The 15,744-nt window shown below is 54.2% G+C and overlaps 9 protein-coding genes across 9 annotated transcripts; 4 read left to right on the forward strand and 5 right to left on the reverse strand.

Moving 5' to 3' along the window:
• Positions 1 to 911: 911 nt before the first annotated feature.
• On the forward strand, positions 912 to 1,748 carry MYCGRDRAFT_108951 (uncharacterized protein; the record flags this gene model as incomplete). Its single annotated transcript, XM_003852786.1, has 2 exons — positions 912 to 1,203; positions 1,283 to 1,748. 2 exons carry the CDS (start codon positions 1,121 to 1,123, stop codon positions 1,746 to 1,748), a joined length of 549 nt encoding a protein of 182 aa, XP_003852834.1.
• Positions 1,749 to 2,075: 327 nt separating this feature from the next.
• On the reverse strand, positions 2,076 to 3,914 carry MYCGRDRAFT_70677 (malate synthase; the record flags this gene model as incomplete). Its single annotated transcript, XM_003853525.1, has 3 exons — positions 2,076 to 2,139; positions 2,196 to 3,405; positions 3,458 to 3,914. 3 exons carry the CDS (start codon positions 3,825 to 3,827, stop codon positions 2,082 to 2,084), a joined length of 1,638 nt encoding a protein of 545 aa, XP_003853573.1.
• Positions 3,915 to 4,564: 650 nt separating this feature from the next.
• Positions 4,565 to 5,801, reverse strand: MYCGRDRAFT_40719 (uncharacterized protein; the record flags this gene model as incomplete). The annotated part of the gene is made up of 2 exons (XM_003853524.1): positions 4,565 to 5,212; positions 5,262 to 5,801. 2 exons carry the CDS (start codon positions 5,799 to 5,801, stop codon positions 4,565 to 4,567), a joined length of 1,188 nt encoding a protein of 395 aa, XP_003853572.1.
• Positions 5,802 to 6,667: 866 nt separating this feature from the next.
• Positions 6,668 to 8,132, forward strand: MYCGRDRAFT_26867 (uncharacterized protein; the record flags this gene model as incomplete). Its single annotated transcript, XM_003852787.1, has 5 exons — positions 6,668 to 6,872; positions 7,260 to 7,360; positions 7,491 to 7,530; positions 7,642 to 7,716; positions 7,828 to 8,132. Coding segments are annotated over 5 exons (726 nt in total), but the record flags the coding sequence as incomplete, so codon positions are not given.
• Positions 8,133 to 9,104: 972 nt separating this feature from the next.
• MYCGRDRAFT_41031 (uncharacterized protein) lies at positions 9,105 to 10,124 on the forward strand (the record flags this gene model as incomplete). Its single annotated transcript, XM_003852788.1, has 1 exon — positions 9,105 to 10,124. One exon carries the CDS (start codon positions 9,105 to 9,107, stop codon positions 10,122 to 10,124), a length of 1,020 nt encoding a protein of 339 aa, XP_003852836.1.
• Positions 10,125 to 10,129: 5 nt separating this feature from the next.
• MYCGRDRAFT_104020 (uncharacterized protein) lies at positions 10,130 to 10,812 on the reverse strand (the record flags this gene model as incomplete). The annotated part of the gene is made up of 1 exon (XM_003853523.1): positions 10,130 to 10,812. One exon carries the CDS (start codon positions 10,799 to 10,801, stop codon positions 10,136 to 10,138), a length of 666 nt encoding a protein of 221 aa, XP_003853571.1.
• A 676-nt stretch (positions 10,813 to 11,488) lies between these two features.
• On the reverse strand, positions 11,489 to 13,325 carry MYCGRDRAFT_70685 (uncharacterized protein; the record flags this gene model as incomplete). Its single annotated transcript, XM_003853522.1, has 2 exons — positions 11,489 to 13,006; positions 13,057 to 13,325. 2 exons carry the CDS (start codon positions 13,264 to 13,266, stop codon positions 11,489 to 11,491), a joined length of 1,728 nt encoding a protein of 575 aa, XP_003853570.1.
• Positions 13,326 to 13,673: 348 nt separating this feature from the next.
• MYCGRDRAFT_70688 (uncharacterized protein) lies at positions 13,674 to 14,376 on the forward strand (the record flags this gene model as incomplete). The annotated part of the gene is made up of 2 exons (XM_003852789.1): positions 13,674 to 13,837; positions 13,890 to 14,376. 2 exons carry the CDS (start codon positions 13,674 to 13,676, stop codon positions 14,335 to 14,337), a joined length of 612 nt encoding a protein of 203 aa, XP_003852837.1.
• A 220-nt stretch (positions 14,377 to 14,596) lies between these two features.
• Positions 14,597 to 15,467, reverse strand: MYCGRDRAFT_57585 (uncharacterized protein; the record flags this gene model as incomplete). Its single annotated transcript, XM_003853521.1, has 3 exons — positions 14,597 to 15,043; positions 15,097 to 15,131; positions 15,192 to 15,467. Coding segments are annotated over 3 exons (741 nt in total), but the record flags the coding sequence as incomplete, so codon positions are not given.
• Between the last annotated feature and the right edge of the window lie 277 nt (positions 15,468 to 15,744).

Genomic DNA, 15,744 nt, shown 5'->3' on the forward strand with positions numbered 1-15,744 from the left:
CCCCTTGACATCTCGCCTCGTACATCTGCTCGACGGATTTCCGGGCTTTCCTCTTCGTCCTTGGCACGGTCTGATGCCAGCATCCCTCGCAGGACATGTCTCGGCCGACAAGGCAATGTTTCGATTGTCGGTCAGCTTCCAACATCCGTGTACGCTTGAAATTGGTGAGTCTTTCGCGCAGATCTCCGTCTTTCACCTCTTCTCCTCCACTCAGCAGCGAGCCGATACTCAGCCAGATCGTGCGTTACCATTGCGAGGTCGACTTCTGCCCACATTCTGCGCTCGACCGTGTCAAACACATTGTCGCTTCTCGCACGGTTCTCGGACACCGGTGACAAGTCGAACTTGTACTTTTTCGAGAGGGCCATTCTAGATTCGTGTATTCAAGACAGCAGCAATGCCAACATGCAGCCTTAGCAGTTCATGACCCATAGTCGTCGTTCATCTGACTGCGCCTGACGATGAGCGCTATGCACAACGTCCTTCTCCGCCGTTGCAAACCTGCAGCATCCAACGCGCCAAGTCTCCAACCTGCAATATTACCCCCAACGACGTCCGGGTGTGAACAACGGCATGTCGAAAATTGTCACATGAAAGTGAGGTCCTTCATATCAATGGCGGGAGAGGACGGAAACGGGATATCACGGAGGATACCGCGTGTCTGTGGAGACGATCAGGACACTGGGTGGATCGTGCGGCTCCATATGGGGAATCCTAAACAGGGAATGGCGCGGGGTAAGAGGAACTGGAGTGACGCAAAGCCGGGGGAATCGTTCGTGTGGTGGGAGAGACGGGAAGCTTGTGACGATGGCAAAGGCGCGCATAGCCGTCCACGGCGATGAGGCGGTGCACTTGATTGCTGGGTGATGATATTTCGAGGCAAACACCCGCAGGTCGTGAGAGTGAGCGTCTTCTCAATTCGGCTTCTACTATTCTTCGTACTGACGTTCGACTACATTTGTCTACCTGGAAGGATCGCACTTTGCTTGTCTTGCTTACACCTCGGTTTCTACCTGCCCGCCTTCTTCGAACATTCGTCTAAGTTAGCTCCGCCCGAACAAAACACCCTTCCATCATCACCTCCACCAAACCTCACAACATCTCCCCACCACCACAAACAATGTCCTCCGACGCGCTCGCAGTCTTCCGCAAGGGCTTGGGACCCGACCTCAACGCCCTCGCCGAGAAACACCTCCAACATGAGTAAACGATCCCACCCATCTTCAACCAAACCCACCACGACCATCAATCAAACTAACCCTCTCCCCCCTCCGCCAACCAGCCTCCGCCAATCCGACCGCGACGCCCTCGTCTCCGCCGCCAGCACCGTAACAACCCACACCACCCTCGGCTCCCTCCTCGGCCTCACCCTCAGCAGCCTCCTCGCCCTCCGCCTCCGCCGCTCCCGCGCCGCCCTCTTCCGCGCCTTCAAGTCCGTCGAGAAACCCCACTCCGTACGTTTCGCCGACGGCAGGGAAGAGGTGCTACCGGACATGACATCCCTCATGCGTCCTTCGAAAGTCGGGGATGTGGCGACTTTCGCGCTGTTGGGGATGGGAGGACTGTTCTTGGGAGGGGAGGTGGGATTGTTGACGGGGAGTTTTCGCGCGAGACAGGGTATTGGGAAGGATCGGGAGGGGAGAGATCGCATTGCGGGGGCGTTTAAGAAGTTTCGGGCGGATGCGTTGAGGAAGCAGGCGGAGGATTTGGAGAGGGATGCGGATGCTGGGGAGGGGAGGTGGATTTGATTGAAGAGGGGGAGAGGGAGAGATGGGATGAGATAATGAAGATGGAGGTTAAATGTGAAGTGCAAACCACGAGAAGAACCACGAGTCAGTGAGGGTGTTTCGGAGATATTGAGCACGTTGTTAGTCGAGCACGCATACGGTATGGTCGACAAAGAGCGACACTCCACTCATATCGGCAGTCACAACAGCACAAGAGCAGTGCGAATGCGTCTTCTGGTGGCGTTGTTCAATTGCTTCAATAAACACTAGCTGGCATTGTTACAAAACTCCTGATTGCCATTTCAAAGACAATAGATATGGTCTCCATTTTCCACCTTCGCTGTCCTAAATTCACTACAACTTAGAAGCCGCCGTCTTCTCGCCCGCATTCGTAATCTCGTTGTACAAAAGTCTGTCAAAGTATGTCAGTTCTAAGCTTGTGACGGGGTGTATTAGCAGGAAACTCACGATGTCAAGAACTCGGCGTAGTCCTCGCCGGTGACCTGGGTAGCAAAGTACTTGGCAGCCAATGGGTACTTGTTACCCTTTGGTCCGTTCTTCTGCAGCTCCTCGGCCTGCTCGTACAGCAGCCTGAGAGCGTACTGCTTGTCGACCTTCTTGCCCGCATCGGTCGACACGCCGTGGCGCACCCACTGCCACAGCTGTGATCGGGACACCTCGGCGGTAGCGGCGTCCTCCATCAAGAAGTTGATTGGCACGCAACCAACGCCGCGCAGCCAGCCCTCCATGTAGCCGAGACCGATGTTCAAGTTCTTTCGGATTCCGTCCTCGGTGATGCTGCCGGGCACGTTCATGTTCAACAGGTCGTTGGCGTTGACCTGGACGTCTTCACGACGAACGTGGAGCTGGTTGGGAGTCGTCATGTGCTTGTTGAATACCTCGCCCGCAATCTGGGCCAACGCAGGGTGAGCCACCCATGTACCGTCGTGTCCGGCACGGACCTCACGCAGCTTGTCGGCACGCACGCCGTCCATGGCCTTTTTGTTCGCCTCCTCGTCGTTCTTGATCGGGATCTGAGCGGCCATACCACCCATGGCGTGCACGCCGCGGCGATGGCAGGTCTTGATGAGCAGACGCACGTAGGCGTCCATGAAGGGAACGGTCATGGTCACGGCGGAGCGGTCGGGCAGCACGAACTGGCTGTTCTGACGGTGACGCTTGATCACGGAGAAGATGTAGTCCCAGCGACCGCAGTTCAGGCCGGAGGAGTGGTCGCGGAGCTCGTAGATGATCTCGTCCATCTCGAACGCGGCGGTGATGGTCTCGATGAGGCAGGTGGCACGGATGGTGCCTCGGGACATGCCAATGTAGTCTTGTGCGAGGTTGAACACATCGTTCCACAGTCTTGCCTCGAGGTGGCTCTCCATCTTGGGGAGGTAGAAGTATGGGCCGGTGCCGCGCTTGACGAGCTCGCGGGCATTGTTGAAGAAGTACAGACCGAAGTCGAAGAGACCACCGGAGATTGGCTCACCGTCGACGGTGAAGTGCTTCTCCTCGAGGTGCCATCCGCGAGCACGGGCGATGAGGGTCGGGAGGGTACGGTCGGTGCGGAGCTTGTAGTCCTTGTCGCCAATCTTAAAGTCCACCTGCCTGCGAATCGCATCGTGGAGGTTCAGCTGGCCGTTGATCATGTTGTCCCATGTCGGGGCATTCGAGTCTAGAGAAATGTTAGGTCGGCATTACGGTCGAAAGGATGGAATGCCTCGTACCCTCAAAGTCGGCCATGTAGGTCCACACATCTGCGTTCAAGGCATTGACAACCATCTTCCTGTCTGTTGGTCCAGTGATCTCAAGTCTGCGGTCCACGAGACCTGGCGCGGGTGGTGCACCCCTCCATGCATCGTTCTCGCGGATGTGTGCAGTCTCTGGGAGGAAGTCGAGCTGGTGGCCTTTGTCGAGCTCGGCTTGACGGACGAGGCGGCGCTCGAGCAATGCCTTGCGGCGGGCGTTGAAGGTACGATGGAGGACGGCGAGGAAGATGGTGGCATCCTTGGAGAGGATCTGGCGGGTTTGGTCGTTCAATCGGCCAAAGATGTTGACATCTTGGAGGATCTGCTCGGTGTTGACTGGGTTTGGCATTGTCGCTGGTATTACGTCGGTGGTGTGAGGGAGAAGTGTTGTTGTATTGGAGAGGGAGGGAGGGAATGTATGATGAGGAGAGAGAATAAGAAAGTCAAGAGTCGTCTGGTTAGAGAGAGCCGCTTACCACCCTCTTGATATATACGTCACTGGCCTTGAGAGGTAAAACTGCTCTGGACGTTTGTTCTGCCGAGGACCAAGTCGGTCGCAGGTGATAGGTGAAGAGCCCATCCGCACCCGATCGGCTGAGGGGAGCAACGACCCTGTGGGGAAAGACCAATCATCACGCTTGCCGAGCCTGCCGCAACTCTAATCGGGCATGTGAAAGAACATCGCAAAGAGCAGAGACGGACAACATCGCTAGAGTCTTCGGATCCTGGACAGAACGCGAGGCATTGCTCGACATTTGCGCGGTGACTCTGACAAGCCTTGTGGTAGGCCTTGCTGGCCTCTGTCCGGGCCTTATAACAATCGGAAGATGTCGCCGCAGCACCCGCCATAGCCGACCAAGACATTCAGAAGCTCTGCCCGAGGTCCAGGCCTCACGTTCTCTTTCATGACCTGAGTGGAACTGGCCGCGAGTTAACCGCACCGTCCGTAGCAACCGTACCGCCCGCTCGCTGCCATTTGCATAGCGTCGATATGTTTCATGTCTTGCATGCTCGAATTGTCACACAGAGTACATTGGGTGGTCTGTCGCCGGCAGTGTTTCGACGAACAGCTGGCTTTGCCGACATCTAGCTGGATGTTGCATCTGTGGATAGCTCCAGGTCATCAGGAATATACAACTCGCCCTTGAAGAGAAATCTAGCTGTGCGCACAAACGACAATGTCTTGAAAGTCGGCAAGCCGTCGCTCCCAGTCTCACCAACCTCGAGAGATATCGGCAGGATGCCTGAAGGATGGTGGACATTAAACTCTTTCTCGTGGACCGCACTCGGTCTCGTAAGCTCCGCGACCAAGGAGCCAGGTATTCGACTGCAGGCTGCTGTGCAAGTGGCTCCTGCACCTGCCATGGCTGAGTGGCAGGCATTATCCAAGAAGAGCCGCGACTGTATATGAGCATTTTCATCTGGAGTCGACGACAGCAATGCTACCATAGGCAAGATCGGAGTATCCTCGTCGACGGTGGTCCAGTCGCGACACAAACCAACGGAATGTGCTGCACGACCACGGAACTCTCGAATTCGCTTGAGCAGCTGCTTGTCCTCGTTGATCTTCTTGGGATGTTCGTCGCCGATCAGACCAAAGTCTTCCGCCTTTGCAAACGCTATGATGTGAGCAGCGTCGCAAATGGTGTACTGAACAGTCTGACCATCGAGCTGCATGGTGTCCACTGGTTTCCCTGTCGGCATCAAGCCTCGCCCAACAGCACCTCCTACTGTCTGCTTGATGATCAGCAAGTTCACCGGGATCGAGAGCTGTTTAGTCTACCTGTCGGTAATCCATCAGAATGGGTGAGCCAGATCCCGGACATCCAGCAATCTCATAGTCACCCTTTTCCAAGAATCTGCCGGTCTTCTCGTTGATCGGGACATGTGTTATAAGCACCTTCTTCGTTCCCGTCTGATACATGCGAACCTCCTGACTGATGATGCTCGGATCTGCAGCATTACTTAATCGCTTCTCTTTCACGAGTCCCTCGTTGATGGCAAACGGTCCCACTCCAGACGAGATATTTCCACAACCTGCATCGTAGTCCACGAACCTTGAGTTGACCGAGACTTGACAGAAAATGAAATCCACGTCGGCGTCCTCTCGCTCGGAAGGTCTGATGATGGCAACTTTAGAGGTGACTGGATATGTCCCTCCCATGCCATCAATCTGCATCGGATCCGGACTGCCCATGATACGCATCAGAAATCGATCTCGATTAGGTCCATGCGGTGGAATGTCCTTTTCGTGGAAGAAGAGCGCTTTGCTGGTTCCACCGCGAATGTATATCGCCGGCACCGTTGGCTCGCCTGTTGTCATGGTGAAATGCTACAGGTCTGATTCAATCTTGTTACCCGAGAAGTGTCTTGTTACCCAATGCCACAAAAGCACGATGGGAAGGGAGACCATCAGCTCTAGTACTCTGCAAAACTTTTAGCCGGTCTGTTGATCATTGCGTCACATGCTGGACCGCGAGTATGAGCTTCAAGTCGATGCTTCGATAGCTCTCCTGAAATACATCTGCGGGCAACGAGCATGCACAGCACGAGTGAATACAAGCTTATCTCTCCTGTTACCCAAGCATGAGCCATCTGCTCTGCTTACCTTACTTGTGCAGGGTTGTGGCACATGCTGAAAGACAAAACGACGCTAAGATAAGCGGATAACGACACGAAGGTCAAGCTTGAGCTTCCTCACTGGCATTTGTCTTTCCTTCATCAACATCTCAAATACCGCGACATTGTCTTTGCGCTTCCACACTATAGCGCTACTTGCAATTCGCATCGACTAAGCATACAACCAGCATCTTCCGCACGAACACAATCATGCCGCCCAAGAAGAGCAAGGCGAAGGCCAAGGCCAAGGCTGCTCCGGCTCCAGCTGTGCAGGCTCCAGTTCCAGAGAGTGGTTAGTTATAACGCACCATCTGATACTGCAGACAATGACTGACGACAAGCAGTGACCTCCAAGCGCGGCACTGAACACCCCACCTCCGCCGCTTATGCGCGTCCACGTCGCGAGAGCACGATGGTCATCGCACCTGGTGAGCGAGCCCCCACTTGCATTGATCTGGCCGAAATCTGACCGTACCCATAGTGCTAGCAAACACTCCAAAGAAGCGCGGCAGACCGGCCAACCCGACCACGACGAATGATGAACCAGCCGCGAAGCGCGGTCGTCCGGCAAAGAAAGGCACTGCAACAGTGACAAGCAAGAAGCGAGGAAGACAGGCTCAGGATAGCGCTGCTGAGATGAGCAATGAGGAAGAAGATGAGATTGTGGAGCCTCCGAAGAAGCGCGGTCGGCCTGCGAAAGCGCAGGCGGCGCAGGATAACGAAGTTAGCGACGAAGGCGAGGCGCAAGAGCCTGCACCTACCCCCGTCAAGCGTGGTCGCGGTCGGCCCGCCAAAACTCAGCCTGCGCAAGACAACGAAATCGGCGACGAAGGTGAAGTGGAAGAGCCCGCACCGACTCCAGCTAAGCGTGGACCCGGCCGACCTAAGAAAGCATCTAAGCGGGGAGGACGCGCGGGCACCAAGCTCGCTCCTGCTGTTCCAGAGGACGAGACTCCACCACCAAAGCGGCGCGGTAGCTCACCTCATGGTGGAGAGACTACCAAAATGGACGGAGATGATGATGCCGCTGCCGGTCAACTCGAGGACGAACTGTTGGGTGATGCAGACAATGGCGTCACTCCCGAGCCAGCTGTCACAGCCACCAAGAAAGGCAGAGGCGGAAAGGGCAAGGCCAAGATGACTGAGGAAGAAGAAGAGGCAGATGTGTCGAGCTCTGGCAAGCAGTACTGGCTCATGAAGGCGGAGCAGGAGGATCGTGACGAGACCGCTAAGAGCGGCCGAGTTGTGAACACGAAGTTTACGGTAAGAAGGCAAATTCACGAGGCGTGCAGCTCAGCTTGACCCAGTTCCTTGGGCAATGTCCGCGCGTCTAAGCTTATGTTCGCACGTTTACATCTGGAGCAATAGCTGACCCAATCCCTCCATATTACAGATCGATGACCTTCGCTCCAAGACCGCTCCCGAGCTATGGGGTACGTCTTCCCGATGATAGCAACTGCATGGCAGTCCGAGTTTGTCTCGGGCTTTGTCCAGTCGCAGTCAACATGATATCTCGGTCTTTGAGCATAGCTGACCTCTCATAGATGGTGTCCGGAACGCAACCGCAGCCAAGAACATGCGCGCCATGAAAGTCGGTGATCTGGCATTCTTCTACGCTAGTGAGTGACAGCAAAGGGTAGATGGCTTTCGCATCGAGCATGTGTTACCAGCTCCCGGTCCAACGCCTGACTCATGTGTGAACCTTTACTGACGTTCCCCCTTCAACTTAGGTGGCGGGAAGCAAGGCCGCAAGCCCGGTATCGTGGGTATCATGGAGATCGTCAAGGCCGCTGAGATCGACCAGACGGTCTACGACGAGAATAGCCTTGGTTACGTCGAGAAGGAGAAAGACCGCGGCAGATGGGTAGCCGTCCAAGTCGAGTATCGATCGAAGCTCACCAAGCCGGTCTACCTCTCCGAGCTACAAAAGTACAAGGGGGGAAGCGGCGTTCTGAGCAATATGCAAGAGCTCACGGCCGCGCGGCTTAGCGTGTCAAAGGTGTCTGAGGAGGAATGGAACTTCATCACGGAGAAGTTGATCGAGGGCTACGAAGATGATGAAGCTCTTCCCGGAATGAATTCCAATCTCACCAACACTGGCAAGGAGCTTGAAGAAGAGGCGAACGACAGTCTGACCAGCAACATCGTCAACGGCATTACCGACGGCGCGAAGGACGTTCTTGATGGTGTCGCCGACACTGCTACCAAGATCGTCGACGGCGAGGGTCTTCCTGAACTGGCTCTGCCCACGATCGAGAACGAGGTGCCAACTTCCGACACCGCTCTCCCTGCCAATACCTCCCAGACCTCCCGCCCTACCTCTCGCGCTTCTTCGACTAAAGGCAAGGCTGGTGGCTCTCGCGCCTCGTCTGTTGCCAAGAGCAAGGTGGGTGGATCTCGCGCTGGTAGTGCCGCACCTTCTACGAGTGGTCTCGCTCCGCCAGCTACCAAGGGTCGTGGTCGTAGCATCACGCCGAGGTCTCGCGCCGGAAGTGCTCGTCCGGCGGAGGAAGCTGCAGCGATGCAGACCATTGGTGAGGAGTAATACTTCACCTTCATCGCCAAAACCAGGGTTGTGATATCGCAGTACAAGTGGCTGCAGGGAGTTGTCTCAGCTCTTGAGATTCGCGAGTGTTTTGCAATGCCCGTGGAAAGGGGTAGTTCTTTCTCCAAAGGAATGAAACGGTTATCGGCGTTCTGGGAAGACAGCATGGAGATACCCACACATTCTGACGTTACGGAGCACTTGCTTGGAGAGACGTAGTGTAGACTGAAAAGTACAAGCTGCACCCAACTCGTTTCTTCCCAGGTCTTGACTTTTAGAACACAAAGTTGCAACTGTAGTGAGACCATCGCTGTAGCATTTAAGTGGGTCCGTGCACCTTGAGGAGAGCTGTGGCGGCTACATGAGCTCCAAGGCTCTTACACCTACAGTTAGACCTGTCATCAAGGCAACAAGTCGATGTTCCGCAGATTTGTGTCCACTCTCCGCCATAATTTCAGACCAATGGATGAACTCGTGCAACAACAGATCAAGCTCGTCGAAGCGAAGAAGAGAGACGAGGTGCCATGGAAGATGGACATCGCGTACGATCAACCATACTACAACTATGAAGGTCAACAGTGGAAAGAGCAAACACCGGACTTATCGTCGAACGTTTCATCTTCACGAGACACTATCTCGAAGCTAGCTCTCTACTCATGGAACATCGACTTTATGCTGCCTTTTGCAAACTCCCGCATGTCCGCGGCACTCGCCCATCTCCAAAAGATCGTCGCCGATGCGAAAGACCACGACTCCACGGCGAAAGTGGTTTATCTCCAAGAATGCGTGGCTTCCGACGTCAAGCTCATCGCCAACAATGCGTGGATCAGAGAAACGTTCGCATTGTCAGATGTGAGCACCGATAACTGGCAGTCCGGACACTACGGCACCATCAGCCTCATCGATCGCCGCTTGCCCATCGCCTCGTGCTTCCGTGTCCACTACTCGGAAACGCGCATGGAGCGAGATGTCTTGATCGTGGACGTCAAAGTGAAGGACAAGACGATTCGCTTCTGCAACACGCATCTCGAATCGCTGGCTTTTGAGCCTCCGAGACGCATTCCACAAATGAAGTTGTGTGCAAAGTACATGCAGGACGAGTCGGTCGACGGAGCGTTGTTGGCGGGAGACTTGAATGCAATCCAGGACTTTGATCGGACGCTGCATTCTGATAATGGATTGAACGATGCATATCTCGAGCTTGGTGGTGCCGAAGATGATGCGAGTGGCCATACTTGGGGCCAGCAGGCGGCGACGGTCCAACGGGAAAGGTTCGGTACTAGTCGCATGGATAAGGTGTTCTTCCACGGAGATGTCGGACTGCTTTCTTTTGAGCAATTCGGCCGAGATGTGCTGGTGGAGGATGCTGCTGAACAAGAGCAGCTGATACAGCTGGGCTTCGATAAGCCATGGATCACCGATCATCTCGGTGTGATGGCGACTTTCGCCGTTGCCGATAGTCCGCCTCATGGCCAATTGTAGAGCACCATATCTCAGACCATGTTGATCTCACGCTGAGCTCGTCCTTGATCTTGTGCCAATGCTACCACACCTGCAGCACCAAGTCGCTCTACCACGCCCGGCTTCAGACCAAGTCGCTTCTCAATGGCCGCTGCTGATTGCCTCTTTTCGTCCCTCATAGTCAAGATCTGCCTGATCGTGTAGACGTCAAGAAATTGCCTCCCGGCGTGTCCGCGTGTGCCGCTCTCCATGAACTCTGCCTCTGCTTCTTCCTGCAACTTGGATCTTGCAGTCAATACCATGACAGCCGGATTCTTTCGTGGATCTGGTGCAGTCGGTCGCTGTCCCTGCACAGAGCTATGCTGGGACGGGAAGGCAGACGAAGGCGAAAGGGTCGGATTTGGTTGGACTGGGCCAAGATTTCGTAGCGATTGTGCAAAGTCTGGATCGGAGGCATCGAGGTTGATCGCCGCGTCTCGTGTTCCACTAGCATGAGGACTAGGCTTCACTGTTGGTCCTGGCTGAGTCTGCAGCGGAGGCGGAGGTGCTGCGGATGAAGGTTGAGCTGCTTGCGGAGGCGCATCGAACTTGGGTGCTTGGGAAGCAAGGGGTGCTTGTGATGTCGGTGGTGCTCTCGTAGGGTATTGACGAGCTGCAGAACCAGCTGCACGTGTCGCTTTGGATGCCGAGGAACCCATCGCTGTCGTTTATGTCGAAGTTGTAGGAAGATGACAGGATGGACCAAAAGTTGAAAGGTCGATTCGATGAAGTCATGATCACGGCCCGTGCTCCGGCGGAACATGGACACGAACCTCACGCGAAGTCATTCGCGACTCCTGCGCTTCTTCACAAACATCACGAGAGACTGCGACACTTCAAGAGAATCCAAGTCAGAAGTGAACATCTGCAAAGAGTACCGCTGAGGAATTTCACAATTCGCAGTGGTCGCAATTCAGGCATATGTGACTATTTTGACTCCGATCGTCGAGAGGACAGCAAGATGATGCTGCAGCTGTGATCGGAAGGGGTGTATGTAGACCTCTTCATGTGTTCGCAAAATGCCTTCAAGTCTCTTGAATCTTTTCGATGTAGTGATGTGGATGCAGAGCAGGGTCAGTGCCCCGAGAAGAAAAGGGATATATCATTCACCGGCCAGAGGCTGGTGCAAGTTGTAGAATTAGTGGATTGCCATATGTATTTGGTGTTCCAATCGTGAATCTCTCCAGGCATGCCGCGCGCTACAATGCGCATTTTGCCGTTTGCTGTTACTGCACGCGAGAAGCCACCTCGTTCCGTCTCTAAGACTCCAAGACGCGCACAAACAGCTTTTGTCCGTCCATCCATCCTATGCTCAACACAACGCCATGACGCCCTGCAGTCCCGAATTATGCCCGCATGAACATCTTGTAGGTCTCGTTGTTGGTCACCTCCGTATAGCCATAGCCGAGCTCCGTAAGGAATGTCTCCAGACCCTGCTCTTCACCAGGAGGGCATTGGATGCCCGCAAGCACTTTTCCGATGTCGCCGCCATAATTCCTATAATGGAAGAGACTGATGTTCATGCCAGGCTGCAGGGTGGTGAGAAATTTGTACAGCGCACCGCCACGCTCAGGAAACTCAAACGCAAACAGTCGCTCGTTCTCTGCGCTACTCCTTCCTCCGACCAGGTAGCGGATGTGGCTCTTTGCAATCTCGTCTCCGCTGATGTCCTGGGCTTTCATGCCTTCCTTCTCGAGGCGCTGAAGGAGGTCGAGCACGTCTCGTTCTCGTGTTGCGGCTGACACCTGGATACCGATCAGGATGCTCGCCGCAACAGTAGTATGGTATCGGTAACAAAACTCCGTGACAACCATTGGATTGACGGTAGCCACCAATTTGGCAAAAGCACCTGGCTGCTCCGGGATGGTGACGGAGAGTAAGGCTTCTTTCTTCTCACCAATGGCTGCTCGTTCTGCAACAAAGCGCAATCGGTCAAAGTTCATGTTCGCTCCACTCGCAAGAGCCACCAGCTGACGTTTTGTGTCCTGCGAAGGGTTCGAAGCAACATACTTCTTCAAGCCCGCAAGGGAGAGAGCGCCGGCTGGCTCGAGGATCGACCTCGTATCTTCGAAGACGTCCTTGATGGCAGCGCAGATATCATCCGTATCCACTTGAATGACTTCGTCGACGACTTCTTGGCAAATGCGGAAAGTCTCCTCGCCGACGGTCTTCACAGCAGCTCCATCGGCGAAGAGGCCGACGTCTTTCAAAGTTACACGGCTTCCCTGTTTCAGTGACTGAACCAGAGCATTGGCATCGTACGTTTCCACACCGATGATCTTGACGTTGGGTGCGAAGCGCTTGATATAGACACCGACTCCAGCGATGAGACCACCTCCTCCCACGCAGCAGAAGATGGCTTCCAGCTTGCTGAGATCTGCTTGTCGAAGAATCTCAGCTCCGATGGTACCCTGGCCCGCAATGACATACGGATCGTCAAATGGTGGAATGTTGATCAGCCCATTTGCCTCTGCTCGGCGGTTGCACTCAGCTTTGGCCTCGTCAAAGTCCTGCCCATGTAGGACAACGTTTCCGCCGAGTCGCGAGACATTCGTGTGCTTGATGGCCGGCGTTCCCACCGGCATTGTGATGGTCGCTGGGATGCGCAGCTTACGAGCGGAGTATGCGACTCCTTGAGCGTGATTTCCAGCAGAGCATGCAATCACACCCTTCCAGCGCTCCTCCTGGCTCAGATGGGCCATTTTGTTGTAAGCGCCTCGAAGCTTGAAAGAGAACACCGGGAGCAGATCTTCTCGCTTGAGCATGACGGTGGTTTCCAGTCGATTGCTGATGTTGATCGCGTGTGTGAGAGGAGTTTGTTCGACGACATCGTAGACCTTTGCTGTTGTGATCAAACGGATGTACTGTGCTTAGGGTTAGCGGACTGTGCTATAGCAGAGATGAGGTTGCATACATCGGGGTAGCCATTGGGCAAGAGGAGAGCTTCTGGGATGATAGACGTCTTTTTGTCATCAGAGGTGAGCGGCGACGGATCTGAGGCGGACGGTTCTGCAGTATATTCCGTCAAAGCCAAACTGGTATGCTTTGGCTTCGATCCTTCCAGCGATGTTGATGTTGGTGTATCGGACGTGGTCGTGCCATTGGGCACTCCATTGGAAGTCATGTTCGGTCAATTCCGCGTTGATTTCTTTTGCTCGTGTTTGGTACTCCGAGACTGAGGTGTGTCTGCTCAACTTCTGATGTTTTCTACAATATTGATGTGGTGAGTCGAGGAGGCTGGACCCAACTTTTTGTGCATGGTACGAAAAGCTTATCTCGATTTGTGCCCTACCAATTTATGCATAAATCTAGTCCCCTCAAACATGCGCAAAGACATCATCACTTCTGACGTGAGCTCGGCCTGAAAGCTCCACCAACATCGGCAACACCATTCTCGCATAGGCAACCGTCGAGACTTCGCAAGAAAGCAGAGACGCCGCACACACCTCTTTTGACCCAACTTTGGGGCTACCGCCATCTTCGATACGACCGATTTCCATCCACATCAACCGAGCACGCGACTACGAGATCATGTCAGTACCCGGCAACATCAACACGGCGCCGCCGCCTTCTTCATTCGACGGCAACGAGGATTTCTACGAAGAGTCTAGACTCGCCAAATTCAGGAGAAAGTTGCTGGAGGAACCGCTGATTCCACTGGGATGCGCGTTGACATGTTGGGCTCTGTTCGAGGCGTGAGTAGCTCCGTAGCCTTCATGTTGGACTTCGAGCTGACAGGACTGATAGTACTCGCTCGATTAAATCCGGTGACAGATATAGGACGAACCGCATGTTCCGCCGTCGTATCTACGCACAAGGTTTCACTCTGCTGGCCATGATTGCCGGATCGGCATACTGGGAGGGCGATAGGAAGAAGCGCAAGCAGTACGATGGTTTGGTGGAGGAGAAAAAGACGAAGGAGAAGCATGAGGCATGGTTGAGGGAGTTGGAGATCCGTGATGAGGAGGAGCAGGAGCTGAGGAAGATGAGGAATCGCTTGATGCAGAGCAAGACTGCCGAGAGGATGAACCTGACCGAAGCAGAGAAGAGGTCGATCGAGAATAAGCAGAAACAAGAGGCCGGGCAGCCGAAGGGTGGTTTTGGTGAGGTACGGAGCGTACTTGAAGACAGTGAGAGCAAAGGTCAAGGGCGAATTTTCGCCGCCGCTCAGGAGCTATGGCGTGGACGAAGGTAGACAGGCTGTTCAATAGGAATTTAACAGGAATTCCACTTGAAGCTATGAGATTCTCATCTGTGACGTCTGCTCGAATGTACCCTTAGACTCACGCGGGAATTGTCGTGATCCGCAGGACTGATTCGAACACTACCATCGCACTCCCGCAACGATCCAGCTACTGCAGCTTCTTCGTCACCGTCCCTTTCAGTTTCCACAATTGGAACATCCTGGTCATTACCACATCCTGAATCCACCTCGGAAAGTAAGAGCTCATGAACCACACCAACCACGACTTGCCTCCCTCCCAAATATGATCCTTCTTAGGACTCGCCAAAAGCTGTCTCACAACGCTCGCGGCGTACTGCTCGTTGGGAATGCCGGAAGCCTGACTGTGGGTGAGACGCTTATTGTAGTTCTCTTCGATAGGCAGGTAGATCGAGTCTCGTGGAAGCTTTCGTTCGGTCCTCGCAATGTTGGATCTGACACCGCCAGTCACGACGGTGACGACACGCACATCGAAAGGCGCCAGCTCGACTCGGAGTGTGTTGCTGTAGCTGTGGAGAGCCGCTTTGGTGGAGTTGTAGACGGAGCCAAAGACGTAGGGAATGATACCCGCCACACTGCCGATCTGGACAATAGCTCCCTTTGCGTTGATCAAGAGAGGCGTGAAGATTTGGCACAACCGCATGACGGCGAAGACGTTGGTTTCGTAGGTCAGTCGGATCTAAGATGGTTTGTCAGATCTTGTGCGAGTATTCACTTTTTGGATGGACGGACCTCCTCCATGTCAACGTGTGCGGCCGGGACAGTGTCTGCAAGATTCGCAAGTCAGCTTCCACCACGATCGAGTTTTAGATGTGATGATTCCATACAATTCCTGCCGGCATTGTTCACCAGATAGTCGAGAGAATTGTTCGTCCGCGAGGCAATCTCATCGTGAAGTGCCTGAATGCTCTTCTCTTCGGTCACTTCTAGCGAAAGCGTCTCAATGCCCAGAGCAGCGAGGTCGGATATCGTCTCTGCCTTTCGCGCCGTAGCGAAGACTCGGAAGCCTCTTGACTTGAACTCTCGGGCAAGGGAATGGCCAATGCCTCCAGGTGAGCAGCCGGTGATCAGAACTGATTTCGCCATATTGTCTTGCAATGGTCGTTGAGAGCAAAATTAAAAGCGATGCAATAGTCTGGACAAAGTTGGCAAAGCACACTTGAGATTGAAGCTGTAATTTGTAAGGTGATATCCCTAAGTCGTGGCATGTGAAGAGAGAAAGACGTGGCCGAGGCGTGATGAGCAAGGCTGGTGGCGGGCAAAATATCAAAAAGGTCACTGCGAGGCTCGAACTCGCGACCTGTTCCGTAGACAACAAGTGTAAAGGCTAAGAGAAATCAGCTACTGTTCCTCGACAATAGTAGAATTTTTGACGGCTTC

This window comes from Zymoseptoria tritici, chromosome 4 (assembly GCF_000219625.1).
Source record: "Zymoseptoria tritici IPO323 chromosome 4, whole genome shotgun sequence".
Lineage (NCBI taxonomy): Eukaryota > Fungi > Ascomycota > Dothideomycetes > Mycosphaerellales > Mycosphaerellaceae > Zymoseptoria > Zymoseptoria tritici.